General features: G+C 45.3%; 3 protein-coding genes across 3 annotated transcripts in view; 2 read left to right on the top strand and 1 right to left on the bottom strand.

The window, feature by feature from the left end:
- LOC145425893 (butyrophilin-like protein 2) overlaps positions 1-21265 on the top strand; it is a 197320-nt gene that overhangs the window by 113361 nt on the left and 62694 nt on the right. The gene's annotated exons all lie outside the window — the stretch shown is intronic.
- LOC145421780 (butyrophilin-like protein 2) overlaps positions 1-21265 on the top strand; it is a gene marked incomplete at its 3' end in the record, with an annotated part of 133086 nt that overhangs the window by 62070 nt on the left and 49751 nt on the right. The window lies entirely within an intron of this gene.
- On the bottom strand, positions 4303-6260 carry LOC145425891 (uncharacterized protein F54H12.2-like). The gene has a single exon (XM_080299355.1). The coding sequence runs from the start codon at positions 5992-5994 to the stop codon at positions 4687-4689; it is 1308 nt and encodes a 435-aa protein (XP_080155481.1). The 5' UTR covers positions 5995-6260; the 3' UTR covers positions 4303-4686.

Raw genomic sequence — 21265 nt, 5'->3', positions numbered from 1 at the left:
GGTGGGATGACGCCCTCTCTCATCATGCAAGGCAGTAAAATTATATGTTTCACAGAATCCGATTTCCTTCTCAAATTCATAGACTCGCTTTCTTTTCTCACCATGCGTCTCAGCGCTATGCCCAAAGCTTTAGGCTTCGAGGACAAATCCAAGGGATTTTTTCCTCACAAATTCAGCTCGCGGGACCGCTTAAAATACTCGGGTCCGTACCCTCCTCCTTCAGATTACGGGGTGGAGCGCATGTCACCTCCCGAAAGGGCTGAGTTCTTGCGATGGCACTGCGAGGCCTCCCGGGGAGTGTTTAACTTTGAAAAAGAATCCCTGTATTACTGCCGAAACGACGTTAATATCTTGAGAGAGGCGTGCGTAAAGTTCAGAGACGGGTTTATAGGCGAAACTAAAGTAGACCCTTTCAGCTGCGTCACTATAGCTTCAGCCTGCATGAAAGTGTTTCTCACCAATTTCCTACCCGAAAACAGTCTGGCCATCCCCTCGCCCGACAACTACGGGCGCAGATTCAAAGCCTATTCGCACGCATCCATTCAGTGGCTGGAGTGGGTAGCTCACTCTCAGAAAATTCCCGTTCAACACGCTCTCACATCCGGCGGGGAGAAAAAAATAGGCCCGTACTTTGTTGACGGATACGCGCTGATTAACGGGGAAAAGTGGGTGTGGGAATTTCTGGGATGCTTTTATCACGGGTGTCCAAAATGCTACAGGCCTGAGGAAATCTGCCCTCTGACCCGCGCTCCTTACGGGGACCTGCACGCCTCTGCCGAGGCGAGGCTCCGGGAGCTGAGAAACGTTTACAGAGTCCGCACGGTCACTCTGTGGGAGCACGAATGGAACGAGATGAAAAAATCGAACGAGGAGGTTATAAATTTTATGCGGAACTACGAAGCCCCGGAACCTCTGTCTCCTCGCTCGGGGCTTTACGGAGGCCGCACTTCGGCCTTGAGACTGCGTTACACCGCCTCGCCAGGAGAAAATGTGTATTACGTAGACGTCACATCCCTGTACCCTTACGTCAACGCCAAGCGCGCTTACCCTCTGCATCACCCCCAAATCATCAGAGAGAATTTTGCAGACCCTCGCAGTTATTTCGGGCTGATCAGAGCCACCGTTTACCCGCCGCGCGGGCTCTATTTCCCCGTTCTACCGTACAAAACCCCCGGAGGTAAATTAATATTCTCCCTCTGTCGCACCTGCGCCGAGACCAATCAACAAAGCGGTCCGTGCCTTCACGACGACGAGGCCAGAGCTCTCACCGGGGTCTGGGTCACCGTCGAGTTTAACAAAGCCTTAGAATTAGGTTACAGAGTGGTTAAAATCACAGAGGTCTGGCACTTTGATAGTAGCAGCAGCGATATTTTCGCCGGCTATATTAACACTTTTCTCAAAGGCAAACAGGAAGCCTCCGGTTATCCTCCGGAAGCTCGCGACGAGGATGAGAGGAACAAATACGTGGAAGAGTACCACAGGCATCAGGGCATACGTTTAGACCCGTCAAAAATAGAGGTGAATCAGGCCAAAAGACAAGTTTCGAAATTGTGTCTCAACAGTTTCTGGGGAAAGTTTGCTCAGAGAGCCAACATGACTCAGACCGCTCTGGTCAGAAAGCCGAGTCAGTTTTTTAACTACGTCTTTTCAGGACAGTACGTCTTTAAACACGTCTCTTTTTTAAAGACCAAAAAACAGGAAGTGGCTTTAATTCAGTGGAGCTATAACGAGCGGTGCGTGATACCTCCCGGCGCTACCAATAACGTTTTTATCGCCGCTTTTACTACAGCCTACGCCCGCCTAAAACTCTACGAGTATTTAGAAAAATTGCAGCGCAGCGTTCTGTACACCGACACCGACTCTCTGATCTACGTAGTGAAAGAGGGGGAGGAACCTTTAGAGCTGGGCAACTATCTAGGGGATCTCACGGACGAATTAGACGGGGACACCATCCAGGAATTTGTCTCCGCGGGTCCAAAGAGTTACGCCTACCGGACCAGAAACAAAAAGAAAATGGTGGTAAAAATGAAAGGAATAACGCAGACGAGAGAATGTTGCGAACGCGTCAATTTCGACAGTATGAGCGGGTTGGTGGAAAGTTACCTTTCTGGTATGAAAGAGGCGGAGCTCCAGACCCCTCAGAACGGAATTCAGAGGGATAAGAGAGGCTTTGTGCTCAAAAACAGAACATTTCAGAAAAAGTTTCGCGTGGTTTACGACAAGAGACGTCTCTTTCCAGACGGTACAACTCTGCCTTTCGGGTACTAGTGTTTTTGTTTTCTTCTAAAAAAAAAAAAAAAAAAAAAAAAAAAAAGAATGGAGGAAACTGATTTTGATCACAGACTGAAAGTGCCTTTTTCCTGTCTAGTTGTGGGTCCTAGCGGGTGTGGGAAAACTCATTTTGTAAAGTGTGTTTTGGAAAACTGTGAACGCGTCATGGATACTGTGCCCGCGAATATTGTGTGGATTTATACTTCTTTTCAACCCATGTATGAGGAGCTTTCAAAGACCAATAAAAACATTAAATTTATCGAAGGGCTGCCTGATTCTTTTGAAGATTTCCGAGACGTTCTGGTGGTGCTGGATGACGTCATCTTTCAGGCCTCGGATCACCAGGAAGTGGTTAAAATTTTCACTCAATACCGCCACCATAAAAACGTCTCGGTTATGATGCTAACCCAGAACGTTTTTCATCAGGGAAAATACAGCCGCACCATCAGCTTAAACTCCAATTATATGGTGTTGTTTAAAAACCCCAGAGACAAGCTGCAGATTGAGATTTTGGCCCGTCAGATTTTCCCTTCGCAAAAAACATTTTTCTCAGACAGTTTCAAAGACGCCACCGAGGAGCCCCACGGGTATTTAATCCTCGATCTCACTCCCTCGTGCCCAGAACGCTACAGAGTGCGCGCCGGTCTGCTTCCGGGGCAGTACCCCGTCATTTACCTGCCTAAACCCAAGTAGCCATGTCTCAGCGTATAAAAAGAAACGCAGTCTTACTGCAAGCTCTGTACCACGCGTCGCCGCAGAAACGCAAAGACATTCTCGCTCACAGCTCCCCGGATTTCCTCCAGGCGCTGTGCGAGATAGCTTTAAATCTTTTAAAGGGAAACATACCTCTTTCCGCTCCTCAATACCAAAAACTGAAACGCCAGAAAAAGATCATCAGGCTGCTGGCCGACAAGAAAACGAGTTTAAACCGTAAGCGTCAAGTTTTAAAGAAACAAACGGGAGGGTTTCTTTTCCCTCTGCTGTCCGCAGCCGTACCCATTCTAGGGAACCTACTGGGAGGAATATTTCAAAAACGCTGAGATGTTTAAAAAAATGATTCTCGTTCCCTCTCACGAGTTGAAAAAACTGACCCGACCCACCGAGCCTACCGTCAGAGAAACTGCCAAAGACGATTTGGACGAAAAGATGAAAGCCATACTGGAGGATCCGCGGCTAAATTCGTATGAAAAAATCAAAAGATACGAGTCTCTGCTGCGGAGATATCTCACACTCTCTAAACAGGACCGGGACGAGGAGAGTAGGCTGACTTTCCAGCTCCCGCCAGAGGAGGCGCAGCAGCAGGTGCAACAGCAGCAGGTGCAACAGCAGCAGGTGCAACAGCAGCAGGTGCAGCAACAAGTGCAGCAACAAGTGCAGCGGCCCAGAGAGGAGGATGATGAAATGATGGAAGAAGTATTAAAATCCTTACCCCCTCGAGATCGCAAAAACGCACGCTACATTATGCAGAAATTACCTGAGGGTGGAGGAGGATGGACAAAGAGGGGTGAATTTGTTTACAAGGGGGATGCGGTGCGGGGTTCGCACATGATCGATCTATTTAAAAACCTCTCCCTCTCTTTTAAAAGTAAAAACCAAACGCGACCGAAAGGATGGAACGCGTTTTTAACTACTTTGGTCGAAACAAACATACCCTCATCCTCAATACATAACCGTATAGCTCGCGATCAGTATGCGCATCTTAAATCTGTGGAGGAGGAGGAAGGACAGACACCTGCGCGAAGGGGGAGAAAACCTTCTCGGGTCAAAATAACGCTTTCCCCGACCTGGACCTCTATGTAAAATCAAATGTTTTTTTTGTTTACAAATGAAATAAAAAAAACGCTGCAACAAACTTTTTTTTGTTTACGTTTCTTTATTTGATACACACATCTTTAAACTTTTGTAAGGAACACGCCCCGTGATGACCTCTGCGAGAGCGAGCGGGGCAGCGTCCTTTCAGAAAGTCAGACACCATGTCATCATTTTTAAACACATCGTTATAGTACAGAGAAAGTATTTTACCGACGGATAACCCCTGAGCCTTGTGACATAGATAAAAAATGCAATGTTGCCCGCAAACGACAGACATAGGGTGCTGAAGTTGACGATCGTGATAGAGTATTTTGTCAGAGCGGCCTTCCAGAAACTCTGAGATGACCGAGGGATAGTGAGCAAAGTCGGGAGGGAATCCGTAAGAGTCAAAAAAAGTGGAGGAGCCGTCCTTTTCCAGAGTCAGAGCCAGCCAGTGTTCTCCCCTCAAGTGCGAGGGGTGAGTGTTTACTATAAAGTAGGCGGGGGGTTTAAAGTCGCGCCTCAAAAAGGCCAGCTGGTCCGAGGCCCAAACCCCGCAGAAAACGTCTCCCAAGGCGCGATGTAGAATGTGCTCCAGCTGAAGGTTATCCATGTGTGTATATTTTAGTAATAATCCACCAGCACCTGTCTTTTAGAGTCAATCTCCAGAATTGAATCGTAGCAGGCGTACACTATGAGAGTTGTGGTTTGAGGTAGAGGAACTCTGAATCTCATCTCCAGCCTCAAATTCCCGTTGGAGACGGGAGACAGGGCGTCAGCATCCTCGCTGGGTTCCAGATTAAAGGCAAAAAGGGCGTACCCTTCATTAAATTCCCGGCGATCGATGCTCAGAGGTAAATCTTTGAGGTGTCTCCCCGTGGCGGAAAACATGTGATAAAACTCCCTGACCGAATTTCCGCGGTCAAACTGTGGCTGGAAAGCTTTGGCTGGCACCTGCCTGCCGTCCTGACACAACGCCAGATACTCTACATCGTTGTGTCTAAAGTTGAAAGGCGACAGATCCCTCCTCCCGGTGAAGGCGTCGTGATGAACCATGCCCAGGACCACGTATTTGGGCATGGCTCCCAGAAAGAGATTCTCTTGGTTGCAGATCCTGGAATTTTCAGGGATGGAGTAGGTTTTCACAGAAACGCGCGAAAGAGGATAGAGGGCGTTTCCTTTCATCAGGGCCGCGGCGTGCCCCAGCCTGACGGCCGGCGAGACAGTGACCTTTTTAACAAACAGAGAGGCCGAAGTTATTTTCAGAGCAAACTGCGAATCCCGAGTTCCCATCAGACTGAAGGCGTCGCTGTTGCGTATCAATTTAATTCTCAAATCCACAGAGTTCAGCAGGAGCCTCTCGCAGAAGAAAATATCTGCGTGGAGGGGACCCAGCAGGTCCACTTCTCGCGACTCGGCCGTGAAAACGGCTCTCTGTTTTATCCCTCTGTTCGGCCCGTTGCTTATAACTATAGAATCCATGTCTCCGGCAGTGTCTTTGTAAAACAGACCGGCGCTGAATTGACTCTTTAGAGTGTCTTCTGAAAAGTTGAGCAGCGTCTCGATCATGGCCCTGTAAGGATGGGTGGCGCTGGACTGCGAAATCAATCGATCCCCCAGAATAACGTCGCACTGACTGAAAATTGTGTTGAGAGGATAATTGATGAGGGCTACCCCCGCGTCGGGTGGGATGTTGCTCCCGTCCCTTTCCGTAATTTTCACTCTCAGATGGAGCATGGTGTCGTTCAGATCGAGATACTTTTCCCCGTCTCCGGGGATGAAAAATTCGATGGGTGAGTTGTCGTTCAAAGCAGAGAGGGGCTGACATTCTTGATATTTTTTATCCTCTATGGATAGCTGGGTCATGGGAGCTGAAAATAGATCCAGTTCGGCAAGGGTGCATTCGGCAGATTTCTTGTGTAAGAGAGACATTTTTTATTTATTTTCTTCTAAAATATGTCAGAGCTCCTCTGGGGCTTCCTTCTCTTCCCGCTGCCAGCCTTAACTGATTTACTTTTTACTCCGACGCTTTTATTTTTAATCCGCTCGCCCGGAGGGCGTTTCCTCTTCCTGCGGGAGAGGACCATCATACCCCCCGCCCCCTCCTGGCGAGGCTCTGTCAGCTTACCCATCACTCTTTTCACAGCGTCTGTAGCGATATTGGTTGCGGCCGTTTTCAGGTGAGGTTTAGCTACGGCGAACCCTGATTTGAAGAGAGGAGACACGAAACGAAACAGTCTGGAGAAGATGGATCCTATCCCTCTGCCGTACATCACGGGCGCTCCGTAAAAACCCGGAAGGGAACCTCCCACCTGCCCCTCATAATACCTCACAAAACGGTGAGGGTCCTGCGGGAGACGCGCAGCCATTTGTCAAGCCGGTTTAAAGTGCAACTTGACTATCGTTTTCCCGTAAACAAAATCCACGAATCTGTCGCGGTCCGTTTTAATTTCTACGCGTATGGTTTTAATGTATTTTTTAGAAACGCGCAAGTAATGGACAGTATTATGTCTGATGCTGATCACGTCTCCGTAATCGCCTTTCACGTTAAGGACGCTGAGCAACGGTGAGTAACTGTCACCGACCGGCTGGTACTGAACGATGTCGGTGTAGAGAAACAGGTTATATACGCCCGCGTTCATATCGCACGGATACGGAGTAGAGCGCTTTGACAGAGTCCACCACTCGTTCGTTTTCAATCCCAGCATGTAAGCCAGAGGAGGGAAGACCTTTATTTTATGGCTCCCGACTCCTTTGATATCCAGACGTTTGGTGATGTTGTTGAACGAAGCCTCGAAGGACGGGTCGTACTTTTGGATCGCCGGCACCAGGTGATCCAATAGATCTTTAACGCGTCCGTAATGACCTCCCCTGCCGAATTTTAAAATCACCAGGGGCTGATCTTCCTCCGTCGTCCGCATCAGCTCCAAGTAGGAGGCGTCCGGCGATAGATTGTACCATGTGCGCGGGTAAATGAATTCGCATAAGCCCACGCTCCATTCTCCGGTCAGCTCGAGGGGTTTGGCCAGATCTACCGTGTAGCAGCCGCTGGTGTTATCTTTAAATAAGCCCTTGCTGGCGTTGGAAGGCAGGGTCACGTAAAACCCTTCGGACTGCATGATGAATTTTAAAAAATGAGCCGAATGATGCGAGGGGTCTCTTTTTTTATACGCCTACCACTTCCGAGGCTTTCACCCAGCTGTTGAATTTATCCGGCCAGTTTTTCCACTTGACAAAAACCTGTTTTTCCCCTCTGACTGTGCGCCGCTTTAAAATCTTCTCCACATGAAACGCTTTGTCCTCGGTCAGTTTCACTTTCTGCAGCTCGGGCTCATAAAACGACCCATCAATGGGGTCCCCGTCATAATCTTGTAATTTATACACAGGTGGCGATCGGTGAAGGACCCTGATCACAGTAAAGATTTCGTCCGTGAAACTCTGCTCGTATTTTTTATCAAATACCCCTCTCAATTTGGATATCCTCACCAGATCCGCCTTCTTAAATTTCAACTTTATTTTAGGACGGGCGGTTGTGTTTCCATACAAGTTGCGAAACACCTGATCCGCGTTCTCGGGGCGCACCTCGGCAGGTGCCATTTTAATGCTGCTGTGATAACTGCGGTTATATCCTTCTAACAGGTCTGGCAACACCTCCAGATAGCGTCTGGTATTGTGCGCGGTGAAATATCTCCACATCCTTGTTTTCAGAGTGCGGTTAAATCTCTCCACCACCGAGGCCTTTAGGTCGCTGGCGGTAGCAAAATGGGAGATGCTGTGATTTTTCATCAGAGCTTGAAAACTCTTGTTGAAAAACTCTTTTCCCGCATCGGTCTGTAAATTTTCCGGTATTTCACTCTCTCTCAACACAGATTCGAAAGCTTCAGTCACTTCAGAACCCGTCTTCTTTTTCAGGGGGCGGGCGTAAGCCTTTTTTGAAAATACGTCTATGACGGTTAATAAATAATTGAATCCGTCGTTGTATTCAGACAGCTGTCTCATGTCGCACAGGTCGGCCTGAAGCTGCTTCAGGGGTTTGGTCACAAACACTCTATTTCTCTTAAATCTTACTCGCGCCGGCTTGTGCAGAGTATAGGCGTCCTGTTCGGATAAAAAATTCTGCACCTTGCGGATATCAACTTTTTTACCGGTTTCATCTTCTAAAGCGCGTCGAAGTCTATTTACTCCTCCGAAACTACCTGGGTGATGCGGGTCATAATACACTTTTTTCATCTCACTTTTCTCGGCCATCTCGTCTTCTGATAAAAAGCTCGTCTGCGTTATAACGTCGCAGGAGTCGGCTTTTATTATTTTATTCAAAAAACCAGAGGGCTTAATGTGCAGAAAACAGGAATACGTTATTCAAAAACCAGAGATGAATGCTTTTTAAATATTTTTTATTCAAAACCAGAGGGTTTAACATGCAAAAAACAGGGATACATTTTTATTCAAAAACCCTGAGATAAAACACACTTATAGAATACAAGTAAGTTACAAAAACAGGAATACACTTTTATTCAAAACCCTGAGATAAAACACAGTTATAGAGTCAAACGGTTACAAAAACTATTTTTTTTTAAAAACATGAGGTAAACGTGTTAAATGGTTACAAACAAACAGGATACTTTTTTTTTTTTAAAGCATACACGATTAAAAAACGAGGTAGGTTTTTTTTTTTTTTGTTTTGTTTTGTTTTTTAAAAAGAAACAGAATACATGATTAAAATAAAGCAGAATTAAAAAACGAGTTAGGTTTTTTTGTTTTTTAAAAAGAAACAGAATACACTTTTATTCAAAACCCTGAGATAAAACACAGTTATAGAGTCAAACGGTTACAAAAACTGTTTTTTTCTTTTTTTTAAAAAAAAAACATGAGGTAAACATGTTAAATGGTTACAAACAGGATACTTTTTTTTTTAAAGCATACACGATTAAAAAATGAGGTAGGATTTTAAAAAACAGAATACACGATTAAAAATGAGGTAGTTTTTTTTTTTTTTTTTTTTTGTTTTTTAAAAAAGAAACAGAATACATGGTTTAAAAAACAAGGTTAAATATAGGAAGCATGCAGGAAAAGAATCAGCAACCTTTGTAAAACTCCGTAACCAGACGGAGTTCCCCGATTTTAACCACATCTTGCCCCACCAAATTGTCATAAGCGTCTGTGATGGCGTCAAAGACTTTCCTCACCGATTTCAGCTCATGAAGCAAGGTCTCCGCAACCATCCCGACTTTAACATCCTCAGTTTTGATGTTTCGAGCAATCAACAGCCGTTGAATGGATGGGACAAAGCGAGGAGTGAGCAGTTTCTTTCTGATGTTATAATAATTGTCGGAATAAAAATCATCCTCCAGAATTTGCAGGCACTCGTGTTGTCTCTGGCTGGGATGGTCTATCTTACATCCATTACATTCGTCGGTGCGGTGCTTGTTTATCACCAAGTTGACCAGATGATAGACAGCAGTTTTCACAGTGTCGATGAATAAAGAAGACGCCCAGCCGTCCATCTCGTCGGTATGCTGCTGCTGCCGCCTCAGGCGCTTCAGAGGCCAGTAACCGGGAGTGTCGGGTACCACCTCGCCCTCGTCAGAAAAACAATCGGTGGAGCAGGTCTCCTCATCGCGAAGCAGGGGTGCAGAGTCCATCTCTCTCTCTGAGCTAAAAAAGGCTTTTTGATCGGACTTTTAAAACAGAAGGAAGGGGGGCGTGGTCCGGGAGGGGCGGGGATTTTCAGAAGTTGAGACATTTCCTTACTCCTACGGCATCCCTCCAGCAGCGGCAAGTTTGAAAAAGAATTGTAATATCCTTCCTCACTTGCAGCATTCTTACGACCCACTCTTTGGCTGGTATAACCATCATGCTGCGAAATAATCCGCAGTCGGGGTTGAATTTTTCCATGACAAAAATGTCAGGGGCATCAGACTCGTCAGTCGAACGCAGACTTGCTCTCATTCTCCATCTCCCCGTAGCTGTGGTTCCTGAAGACCAGACGGTTGACAAGATTGTTTTAGTCTTGATCAGCTGGTCATCATTGAAGCGTATGCCTCCGTTTCGCGGCGGGGGAGGGGGAATAGCTTCTATTTCTTCTTCCGTAGCTTTTTCTGGAGACGGGGGAATGTTTTCTTTATTCTCAGCGGCTGCTTTCTCCTCTTTTATTTCTGGAGCTGGGGGAATAGCTTCTTTTTTCTCAGGAGCTGCTTTCTCCTCTTTTATTTCTGGAGCTGGGGGCTCTTCTTCTGGAAGTTTTTCGGCCAGGGGCTCATCTTCTTCTTCTTCTTCTTCTTCTTCTTCTGTAACTGTGTCGAGAGGATGATCATCATCATCATCATCATCATCAGCTGATTCATCAGGGGAGGAAACATCCTCTACAGAGGGGGTCTTTTCTTTATCCTCATCATTCTCAGCAGCAGTATCCTCTTTTTCATCAGACGAGTCAGAAGGAGGATCTTTTTCATCATGCTCTTCTTCATCATCAGCAGCATCATGCTCTTCTTCATCACCGAAGACGGAAGGAGAAGGAGGAGGAGGGGGAGGAGAATCTACCTCTCTCCGGGGTCTTTTAGCGGCAACATCTTCCTCTTCAGGAATGGGGAAATCCTCATTTGCCTCTCCGATAGCCATCGCAACCAGCAGCTTCAGCACGGCCCAGTCATTGGGAGTCAGCTTCACAATGCTGCTCGATTCCGTCAAACTTTCTCCTTCGTTCAACTGATAAAACCAGAGCTCCCCCGATTCATATTTGAATATGTAGCCCCACTTTCCACAACCCTCAGCAGGCAGAGTCCATTCTCCTCGCAAGTTTCTCGGTGCCGGAATTTGGCTGCGGAACATGAAGACGTTCTTACTTCTTCCTTCTTTCCGCGGAGTGTCGGTTGCTTCGGGTCTGGTACTGTAGACAGACACCGGCGTATCGCTGATAATCGACGAGGCCCACTCGCTGCTGCTGCCGCCCGTGCTCGAGGGTTCTGCGGGAGAGCAGATTTCTTCACCGTCCAAGTAAACAGGACCGCTGGAGGGCTGCAGAAGGAAAGAATCCATCTTGTGTGTGTGTGAGAGACTTTGAAATTGTGACGGGACTCCTCTCTCTGGTTTTTATTCTCCTCCCTCGCTGCAGTCCCTCCCACTAAAAACTTTTTTTTCACATCAACAGATGGCGCTCTTCCGGGGGTTCACCCCTCCTTTCTCGGGCTGCAATTCGATACGGTTAGCAACAGATGGCGCGCTTCCGGGGGTTCACCCCTCCTTTCTCGGGGTGCAATTCGTTACGGTTAGCAACAGATGGCGCGCTTCCGGGGTCCGCCCCCCTTTCTCCGGATACGATTCGTCACGCGGGGGGTTTCCCACCCCCCTTTCTCCGGATACGATTCGTCACGCGGGGGTTTCCCACGGAGGGGAGGGGCGGGGGGTCAAAAGGTCGTGATTAGGGCCATCAATCACTTCGGATCAAATTTTGTCATAAGCTGTATGGGAATAACTCTCTGCTGAAGCTGTCTGTGTGGAATAAAGGAGTTACAGTACACACACACACACACACACACACACACACACATCTGTCCAGCAGCTGTCTGAGCTGCAGTCTGTATTGTGTGTGTAATATCTTCATGTTTCTAACATTACAGTTTTATCTTCAGGTGTAAAATCAGCTGCTCTGCTGTCTTCTCTCCTGATCCTGTGTGATTGATTCGATCCTGCAAACGCCACAAATTTCATTCCAGCTTTGATTTGAAAGCCAGCGAGTAAAAGGATCAGCGATAGTTTTCAGAGCGATGCCAAAGCTTGGGTTCCTCTCCTACAGCAGCTTTTCTTTTCTTTCTTTCTCTCCCTGTGAAATACAGCAGCTGGACCTTTGGCTGCAACACACTGTGAGACAAACTGCACACAAACAGTTTGTGTGTTTGCTGATGTTTGTTGAGCTGATAGAAACGCTGCATTTGAAATTAGCTGACACTTCAAAAACGTTCCTCCCTTTATGCTCGCTGCTCTTCAGCAGGGCTAGCTAGATGCTAAAGTAGCGCTAACACAACTTACCTGCAGTCGTTCAGCTGTCGTCCCAAAAACATCTCAAATAAAAAGAAGAAACAAAAGAAGCTTTTCTGTCAGGGAGGCGTGTCCTTCTCACCTTCAGACATGAGATTAGAAAGAGAGAGAGTTCAGATCACAGTGCAGATATGAATGAATGAATCCGTGCTCGTCCTCACGGCTCCTGCATGCTTTTAAAAAAGTGTGTGTTCAGCTCTGATCTCCAATCTGTTCTTTTCTCTCTTTGTTTCCTGGGTTCATGATCATCATCACACCGTCTGAGGCTCCTAAATATCCACGTTTGCTTGTTTCACTTTCACACTCTGGGAGTCAAAGATGTTTCAGCTCCAAACTCACTGAGAGCTCCTCGTGCCCACCACGTGACCACAAACATCTTTGTGCTCACGTGCTGCTCGTGTCTGAGACGCTTTAGTTTGAAGGAGACAAACTGCAGACGCAGCATTTCCTGTTCCTGAGTGTAAACCTGAGCATTTGAAATGAGCTCCACAGGGAAGCTGTAGGTGACAGAGATGCTCACAGACTCACTGACGTTACAGTCTGTCAGCATCACGCAGTATCACAGACACACGGGAAGATTTAGTGCAAGTGCTGAGAGACACACAGCAGACATGTTGACTGGAAACATGTCAGACTGAAATAAAGCAGAAGCACATGTTAGCACATGCTAATATGATGTGGATGTGTTTAGTGTGGGAGCAGGACTCACCTGAGACACACCTGTGTGGATGCTGCTGCTTCCTGCTCTGCTCTTTCTGCTGATTCAGCGTCTTCATCACGTCTGAGGCTCTGTCACAGTTTGTTTGTTAACATCATCATGGACACAACACAAGCACATCTATGTGACATTTCCTATGATTGTGATTGATGTGGATGTAGAACATGTCACTATCTCATTGTTTAATAAAGTAAATGTTCCATTAGAAACACAGACAGTAGAATTATAAACAGAGTTTGAAACACGAGACATTTGATGGAAGTTTGACCTCATTTGACCTTGAAGAGCTCAGAGCTCCAAAATGGCTCTAAAGAGCATTATTATCACTTTGACCTTCAGATCCATCTGTTGACCTTGAAGTGAGGTCAGAGGTCAGATGTGAGCTGATATCTTCATGTGCTCCTTTCTACATGTTGATGATCCACAGCACACTTGTTCCAATCCTGCTTTCTAAGTTTGAGGCTTTTCTCAGTTTCCATCAATAAATCATGAAGTCGACCTTGAAGACTTGGGTGGATGTGAGCCAGATGTGAACAGATGTTTAACATGAGCCCGCTCTACACCCCTACAAAGTTTGATCAGAGTTCATTCACAACTATTCGAGCTGTCGTGTTCACACACAGAACGACACGCACACACACGCTACCACAAACATAACCTGTGTTTTCAAGGTGAGCTAAAGCTCCAGGTGTCACATCAAACACTCACAGGGAAAACACCAATCACAGCACGCACACATATACTGAACATGACAGAGAGAGTTATTAGAGACCAGCTTTTATCACATTTATTCTTCCTCAAAGTTCCAACAGAGCCGAACAACCCAGAGGGAAATGTCCGGGTCCTCCCAGCAGCCAGTGAGCTTCTGTAGAGAGGACACGTGAATAAAGCCGCAGTGATCCACAAACACAAACAGCTCTTTGCTGCCTTTGACTCCTTACTTGATGCAACAGCTGATGCTGTCAAACAAAAACAAACTTCATGTTGACCATCAAACTGATCTTTATTGTCTTTCTTGCAGAAAGTTTCATTATTTCATGGGCAGCTGAAAGAAGTAAGAAGTGCAGAATATGACAGGAAATAAGTGGAAGAACAAAATCTTCATTTCCTCCAAGTCTTCTGGGCCTGGATGTGATGGAAACACTCACTGAGTCCACTGCTGTGCTCATCACTGAAGCTCATAATGCAGCAGGTAGTATTGCACATTTGCAGGACTGAAACATGTTGGAAACCTTGGAGGATTTCCTGCTTCTTCTCCAGGTCATTGAAGCAAACTGCTGGGCCTGAGCGGGCAGTTTCCCATCGAGTGTCCAAAAACTCTTTAACATGGTGGAGATTTCATAGCCACGCTGTAACCACGCTGTAAGAACACGAGGATGATCCACCGTCACCGTTCTCATAGGGGGGTGGTCTGATTGGTGGAGTTTCTCTGTTGTTGTCGAGTCTTTACTTTACAGTAGAAACTCCTGCAGGTGACTGTTGTTGTCATTTGCTGCTGTAGAAATAAAACTGAAGGAGTTTTGCAGGTAGAAGATATTTGATTTACAGCTTCTCACACACGAGACCAGGCCTGCAGCTAGCCATTATTTTAGTGTGTAAACAGGCTCCGCCTCCACGTTAAACTGTGACATCATCATCACTGCTGCTGTTATCAGTGTTTGTGTTTAACACTGGAGGCTGTGTGGGCTTAATGTGCTCAGACTTTTATTCACACGCTGCTCATGAACACGTTTCTATTGGAGGTCTGTGAAACATGGAAGCAAAGAATTTTATAATCGAATTATTGGAATCACTCGATGAATCGTTGCAGCTCTACACGAGACACTTTCTTTAAAAACCATCAGACTGCTTTCATACATGTTAACGCTTAAATACAGAAAACTTCAGCCTGATATTCCCGACGTATGAAACTATGTTCAAATCCAGATGAACTTTTTTACAAAGAGCCTGTTTCTGTTAATATCACATCAAAAGTCTGTGATGGTGTTCGGTCTCGTGTTCCCAGCATTAACCTGTGAAATGTTCATATTTATGTACCAGTCAAAGGTAAAACATGTTTTCTAATAAACTGTGTTTGTAAGATCTGCTGGTTGTAAGAAGAAGTGTGTAAATGCCCCCAGTGGCTGCTGTGGTTTACATGGTGAGATAACATGTGAGAAATAATTCAGATACTGAGGCTACAAACTGTTAGTTTGTGCTGCTGTGGAGACGGATAAAGAACATGTGATGATGATAAAACTAAGAGCTGAACTCCCCCAGCTAACATTATCTGGGCTGAACCATTAAAATAGGTGGGGCACTTCCTTTAGGGAGTATAATAGACATTACAAACCTCCATGTGTCCACACATCAACTGTCACTGCAGCCTCAGAGCAAAAAAAGGGTTTAAACCCACTGTGTCCTTAACCCACAGTCACTCCCCATGAGCATTTCTACTGCTGAACACAAGCCTGGTGAAACTTCAGCTGCCCAACACACTGTTAGTGACTCACAGATTTTCCCTTTGTTCTCTGTCAAAGCTGATGTTCCCACTTCCTTGTGATCCTCCCTCATGTGCTCCTGGTTTCTCTCTTGTGTTCTTTGGACTTCTGTATACAAACCAGGGCTGGACTGGGACAAAAAATAGGCCCGGGCATTTTGACTAGAGACCGGCCCCCCAGGTATTATAGGAAAAGCCATAAAACCTTTGAATGAAAACAGACACTGTTGTGACAGTGATGTACAGTCTTGTTGGTATATGTATGATTTCTATACATTTTACGTCAGATAAAAACTTTGGTTGTAAGATTCAGATAATTATTTAATAAAAGGTAGACATTTTAAATGAGAATAAGAAAGAAAAGTATTTCTTTGTGCCCCCCTCTCCCTGTTAATGCCCTACATGCCCCCCTGGCAACACTTTGCTAGACCCGCCCCTGCACAGTTACCAGCTGTCAGCTACATAAAAAAGGATCCTGGTGTTATTTGTCTCTCAGAAACAGTTCATAACTTCCCTTCAACTCATCCATGTCACCTAAAAGGTAAACCTGTTTCTCCATCACAGCTCTGATGATTCAGTAAGGACATCTCCTGGTTTCATCTTCATGTTTCCCTCTCACCACATATCCAAACCGACATCATGACCAGCAGCTTTACAGCTGTGGCTCCAGCAAACATCAGCTGATACTAGAAATTAATATTAAATAACAACAGCTGATCAAGCTTAAACGTGCTGCTGTTTAACGCGACATCTGCTGGTTTCCTCTTTGTGGCGCAAAGTGGGCGATAAACAAACAAGAGAGAAAAGCTGATCACTGATCAGTTTCATGATTGAAGTAGAAACAGGAGAGGGGGGGAAAATGAGAGAAGAAGAGGCAGCTGTGCAGCGTAAACACAGAATAAATCCAGCTTTGTGTCTTTTTCATTGTAGCTGAAGACAAACTGCATTTCGTTTCACCTCAATACGAAACGCGTAATATTTTCTCTGAACACGAGACGATTCTGTTTTTTACAGGACGGTTGGTGAAGGAAATTGCCGTCCCGGGTTTCCTCCGTGGCGTGAGCGATAAGCAGAGTTCTGTCCTTTCCTTCTAAGATTCCTAATTATTTAAAGTAACACTCAGGTATGCCGTTCAGCTGGGTTAGTTACAGCGCCGGGAGCAGCTTGGGAGAACAAGGAAACACAGACTGCTTCAGGTTGCCTTCCCAAATCAACTCAAAGGTTTATTTGATACACAGCAGTTTATATAGAGGAAAAAAGGTTCGTGTGTCAGCTTTCCCAGTTCAAACCGGTACAGACTAAATAAGGAAACGTCTTCCTGCCTTCTGAGCAAAGTATCCCTTGTGTAGTTTATCAGTTCAGCTATAATTTATGATCATCCCAGCAAAATACACTCCTAGACATAAAATACAGAGTTCTTTCATTAGTGAATTCTGAAACAAACCACCTAGCCTTTAACGAGCCTTTTCCAGGAGATAAAGAAAAAGGGAGGATGGGAGTAAGGAAGTGGTCTCATCTCTGTGGTGTTTTCGACCTTGGGGGACCAGCTTGTGAGTCTTACACCTTAATTCTTGGGTCACAGAGAAAGAGAAAAACAACTAGTAGATGGGCCTTATTGAGTAACAGTTTTCCTGTATAAAACAATCTCCTGTAAATGCTAACCGTGGTATCAAAATATCACAACAGTTCTCTCCTTTTATCATGAAATGATAACATAGTATAAAGACAGAATGTAATAACATAATATAAAGACAAATCATAAATGTGAAACAAATCATAAATGTAACTAGTCCTTTGAGGAAGCTTAATATCAAAATTTTAAAAAGAAGAAAAGAAAGAGAAGAAAACGTCATTCTTTTCTTAGACAATCGAGTAATTTACAATCTAATGCTCAATACATACATCAGGATCATCATTGATGACATCTGACACATAATCTGGGTCAATTTGTGCCAATTGCAAATACATTGAAGTAGCTGTACTAGTAGCTATACGGGTTATCATTGAACGTACACAGGGTACCACACAACAGACAATAATCATCAAAAACATGCTGCAACGGTTACAAAGGCTACAATTAGTTCCTTCCATCTTCCAAACGTGTCCTGTAGCCACTTATGTAGCCACTGACCGTGGCCTGTATTGGCAATTAGTTCTATCTTCAATGCTTCAAGTTTATTCATAGCTTGTGTGAATGAACCGTTAGGGGCGGTGTTATTGGGAATGAAAGTACAGCATACATCAACGGTCACTAGACCACAGGTACCGGTCCAATTAACAGGTAAAGCTAATCTAAGGGTATTATTGCACAACCAATAAGCATGTGGGATTGGTCTGGTCAGGCGCGTGACCATGTGTGATTTAACTAACTCCCCCCAGTCAGTATCATTTAAGACACCCTCTGGGGGAACAATGATCGATTCTCTGCTCGAACTTGAACTGTGTGTGTGTTCCTCCAGATATGATACAACTTCAGCCACAGAGACAGCTAGCCATGTCTCATTACAGCGTGCACCTGGGGAGTCAGAGAAGAATGTATAGTTATCCTTTGTATAATCTATGTGTGTGTCTGGGCCAGTTAACTTTAGTCTGCGCAGACATATCATACTAGTATTAAAATGGAGAGGGATCTGTCCTAAGGGCAGTGAGGGCTTTAACCTATTCTTAGGGCGTTTCATTGGGGCGCAGGTCCCTGCGGTGTCATTAGATAACTTCAATAATTCGCCTAATGGAGTCTCAGGGTTAGTTGGTGTGTGTGTGTGTGTCTAAGTAAGCAGTCGAGAGGGCTCAGAGTCAACTGTAAAGTGTCTTTAAAGAGAGCATTATCTCCGCCGATTTTCTCTAGTCCCTCAGTGAGGGGGAAACCGGATGTGGGGTATCCTACTATTACCTGTTCTGGATTAGCCTTTGAACAGACATAACAGTTACTGTTTCCTAAATCACGAGCGGCTGTTCTGGCATTTTCATACCAGGCGTTAGCTCCTGTTCTAGAGGGTGCATAAAATGGTTTATTAGTGGCGTCTATGTTGCTATTTACTGATTTTAGGGAACGTGAGGAGTGCATTAAGTAGGTGTCTTGCAAAATGGAGCATGAGGTATAGTCAGCAAAATATGACCTGCAGAAATGTGAACATGGTTGCAGTTTACAATACAAAATAGCAAAGAGAAATCCTAAGGTTAATGCGATAGATATGATAAATAACCTAAATATATAAGAAAGTATATAAGAAAAACAGTTCTTCAGTTGTCTCCTGGCCTGGTCCCAGGTTCGAGAGACACAGAATAAGCGTCGTGTGATGACAATGGGCATTTCATTTTCTCCATTATCAGGATGAAATGAGTCTGGCTTTATCAGGTTAGACATCATGTGGTACTTTTGGCTTTCTGTTCCTGCTGGATGTTTGAGTACCTTGTTGTTGTTCTTTCAGACGTTGTGTGTTAATCAGTGATTGCGTGTGTGTATGTACATTGGATCCTGGCGCTGGCTCGCCTGAGATGTCATCTACCCGTGTGTTTATTTGCTCTGGATCCGGGCGCTGGCTCGCCGGAGATGTCGTCTGCTTGATCCGACGCCTGAGATGGTCCGATTGGGCTGGTCTTAACCCTGCTGGCATGAATCCACTGAGGTTGTCCGTCTGTGAGGATGCTGGTTCTTCGTCACTGCCAGTACAGTCTGGGGCTGGAACACGCGCGGCCTCCCAGAGTGTCCTTGGTTTTAGTGGCTTCTCCAACATGCATCTCCTTGTCTCCACTGGTGGAACTGTGGAGGGGAAAAGCTGAGAGAGACAAACTTTCTGATAGTTATTATTCAGTGTTTCTACCAGGTTGTGAACATCAGTGGACAATGCAATATACATCACCTTCTACTAGCGGTGCCCCTCTGGAAGCTGACCATGGTGTTGGAAATAATCTTATTTCAAATGGAGATAATTTGGTTACTGCAGATTGAGTCATTCTAATCTCACACAGGACTTGAGTAAGTAATTTGACCCAGGTCATTAAAGTTTTAGCACACTTTTGAATTACTTCTAATGTGAATGAAGATCCTCTATCACTGTTAATCTGGTGAGGTATTCCGAATCTGGGTATTATTTCATTGCTCAACTTTTGACAGACTACTTCTGCAGTTTCTTTTGAGGTTGGATAAGCTTCTACTCATTTACTAAATTGATCCACTATTACCAGTAAGTACTTGATGCTTCCTTGCGCTGGCATATGTGTAAAATCAATTTGTAATGTATGAAATGGAAAATCTGGTTGTGGTAAATGCTGATGTTTTGCTTTTGAGCTACCTACATTAGTTCGTGCACATGTTAGACAGGTTGCTAATATGCTTTTTACTGCATGTGATGTTTTCTCAATTACAAATCTTGATTTTATTGCCCCTATTACCCCTCTTTGTCCGACATGACTCACACAGTGAAAATGTCGGGCAAGGACTGGCACCAGAGAATATGGGAGGGCAATCAAACCCTTAAGATTTTGTATAGGCCATCTCTGTCATCTAAGGTACAGTCATTATTCTATGCAGAGGCTTGCTCTTGTATGAATTTTAAATCAACATTTGTGTCTAAATAGTCTGGGAGTGTAACAAGTGGCAGCTGTAGGGGCACAGATAATACTTCCTGCGGCGGTGGGAGCTGTGATGCAGCTGCAGCCTTGGCTGTCACGTCTGCTAAAGCATTACCTGTTGCTTCGTCTGTGTCAGCTGTACTGTGTCCTTTCGTTTTTACAACTGCAACGGCCGATGGCAGCTGTATAGCCTGAAAAAGTCTTTGAACAAAATCACAATTTAGCAATTTATTTTCCATCAGCAGATCTAAATCCTCTCTGTCTCCACAATGTGCCAAAGTCATGCACAACGCCAAATGCATAGCGGCTGTCTGCGTAAATTGTCACATGCTTATCCAAATGTAGCTCACAGGCGCGTATTAAAGCCATGAGCTCTGCTTTTTGTGCTGAGTGAAATGGTAATGAGTGAGCCTCTAGTATGATGTCAGGCACTGTTACCACTGAATAGCCACAAAGAAATGAGTTGTCATTCGGCCTTGAACAGGACCCGTCCACATAAACCGTGGCTGAGTCTGGGATAGGTGTTTGCTCTAAATCTGGACGTGGTGCCGTGGATTCCTGTATACGTGTCATGCAGTCATGAACGTCAAGCCTGTCTGAGCCATCCTGTCGGTCAGAAGAACACAGTATAGGATCAATAAATGTGAGATTTGCATATGTTGTTTAGTTATGTTTGCTAGAATGGTCGTGACCTGGTGATTGGTGTGTAGAATAGTGTCATGTGAGAGTGTAAGCTTCTCGCAGTCCCTTATCATGATAGAGCAAGCTGCTACTGCCCTCAGGCAGGCCGGCATTCCTGAACAACCACGGACAGCACCTTTGAGTGGCGGAGGTCAGCACTCCCTGTAATGCATTGAAAGAGGCAGTCATTTCTGTGGACCACAGTATTCGAGGAGGCTTGTCTTTTTTACAACAGTCACGCAGAATGTGGTCATGAAAAGAACAGTCTGGTATCCACTGTCTGCAATAGTTCACCATGCCCAGGAAGGACAACATTTCCTTCTGTGTAGTGGGACGAGGGGCGGAGGTCACAGCTTTGACCCTGTCTGCAGTCATGGAACGTTTTCCGTGAGACAGTGTGAATCCCAAATATTGAACAGAAGTCTGACAGTACTGCATTTTCTTTGCATATGCTTTGTGGCCAGTCTTTTGGAGGTGCTGGAGAAGCATGTGTGTAGCAGTTTGACATAGTTTTTCACTTTCAGCACAGAGGAGGAGGTCATCCACATGTGGATCAGGGTGCAGCCCTGGAGGAGTGAAGCACCATTGAGAAAGCAGCAGAGCTGTCTATCATGCCTTGGGGCAAACGAGTCCAAGTGTACTGCTTATTTCTATGTGTGAATGCAAATAACGGCTGTGTGTCTTCATGAGAAAAAGGAGCGGAGCATAAATCCACCACG

Source organism: Astatotilapia calliptera, chromosome 3 (genome assembly GCF_964374335.1).
Source record: "Astatotilapia calliptera chromosome 3, fAstCal68.1, whole genome shotgun sequence".
Classification (NCBI taxonomy): domain Eukaryota; kingdom Metazoa; phylum Chordata; class Actinopteri; order Cichliformes; family Cichlidae; genus Astatotilapia; species Astatotilapia calliptera.
The sequence above is the reverse complement of the archived record's forward strand: the minus strand, read 5'-3'. Positions and strand labels throughout refer to the sequence as shown.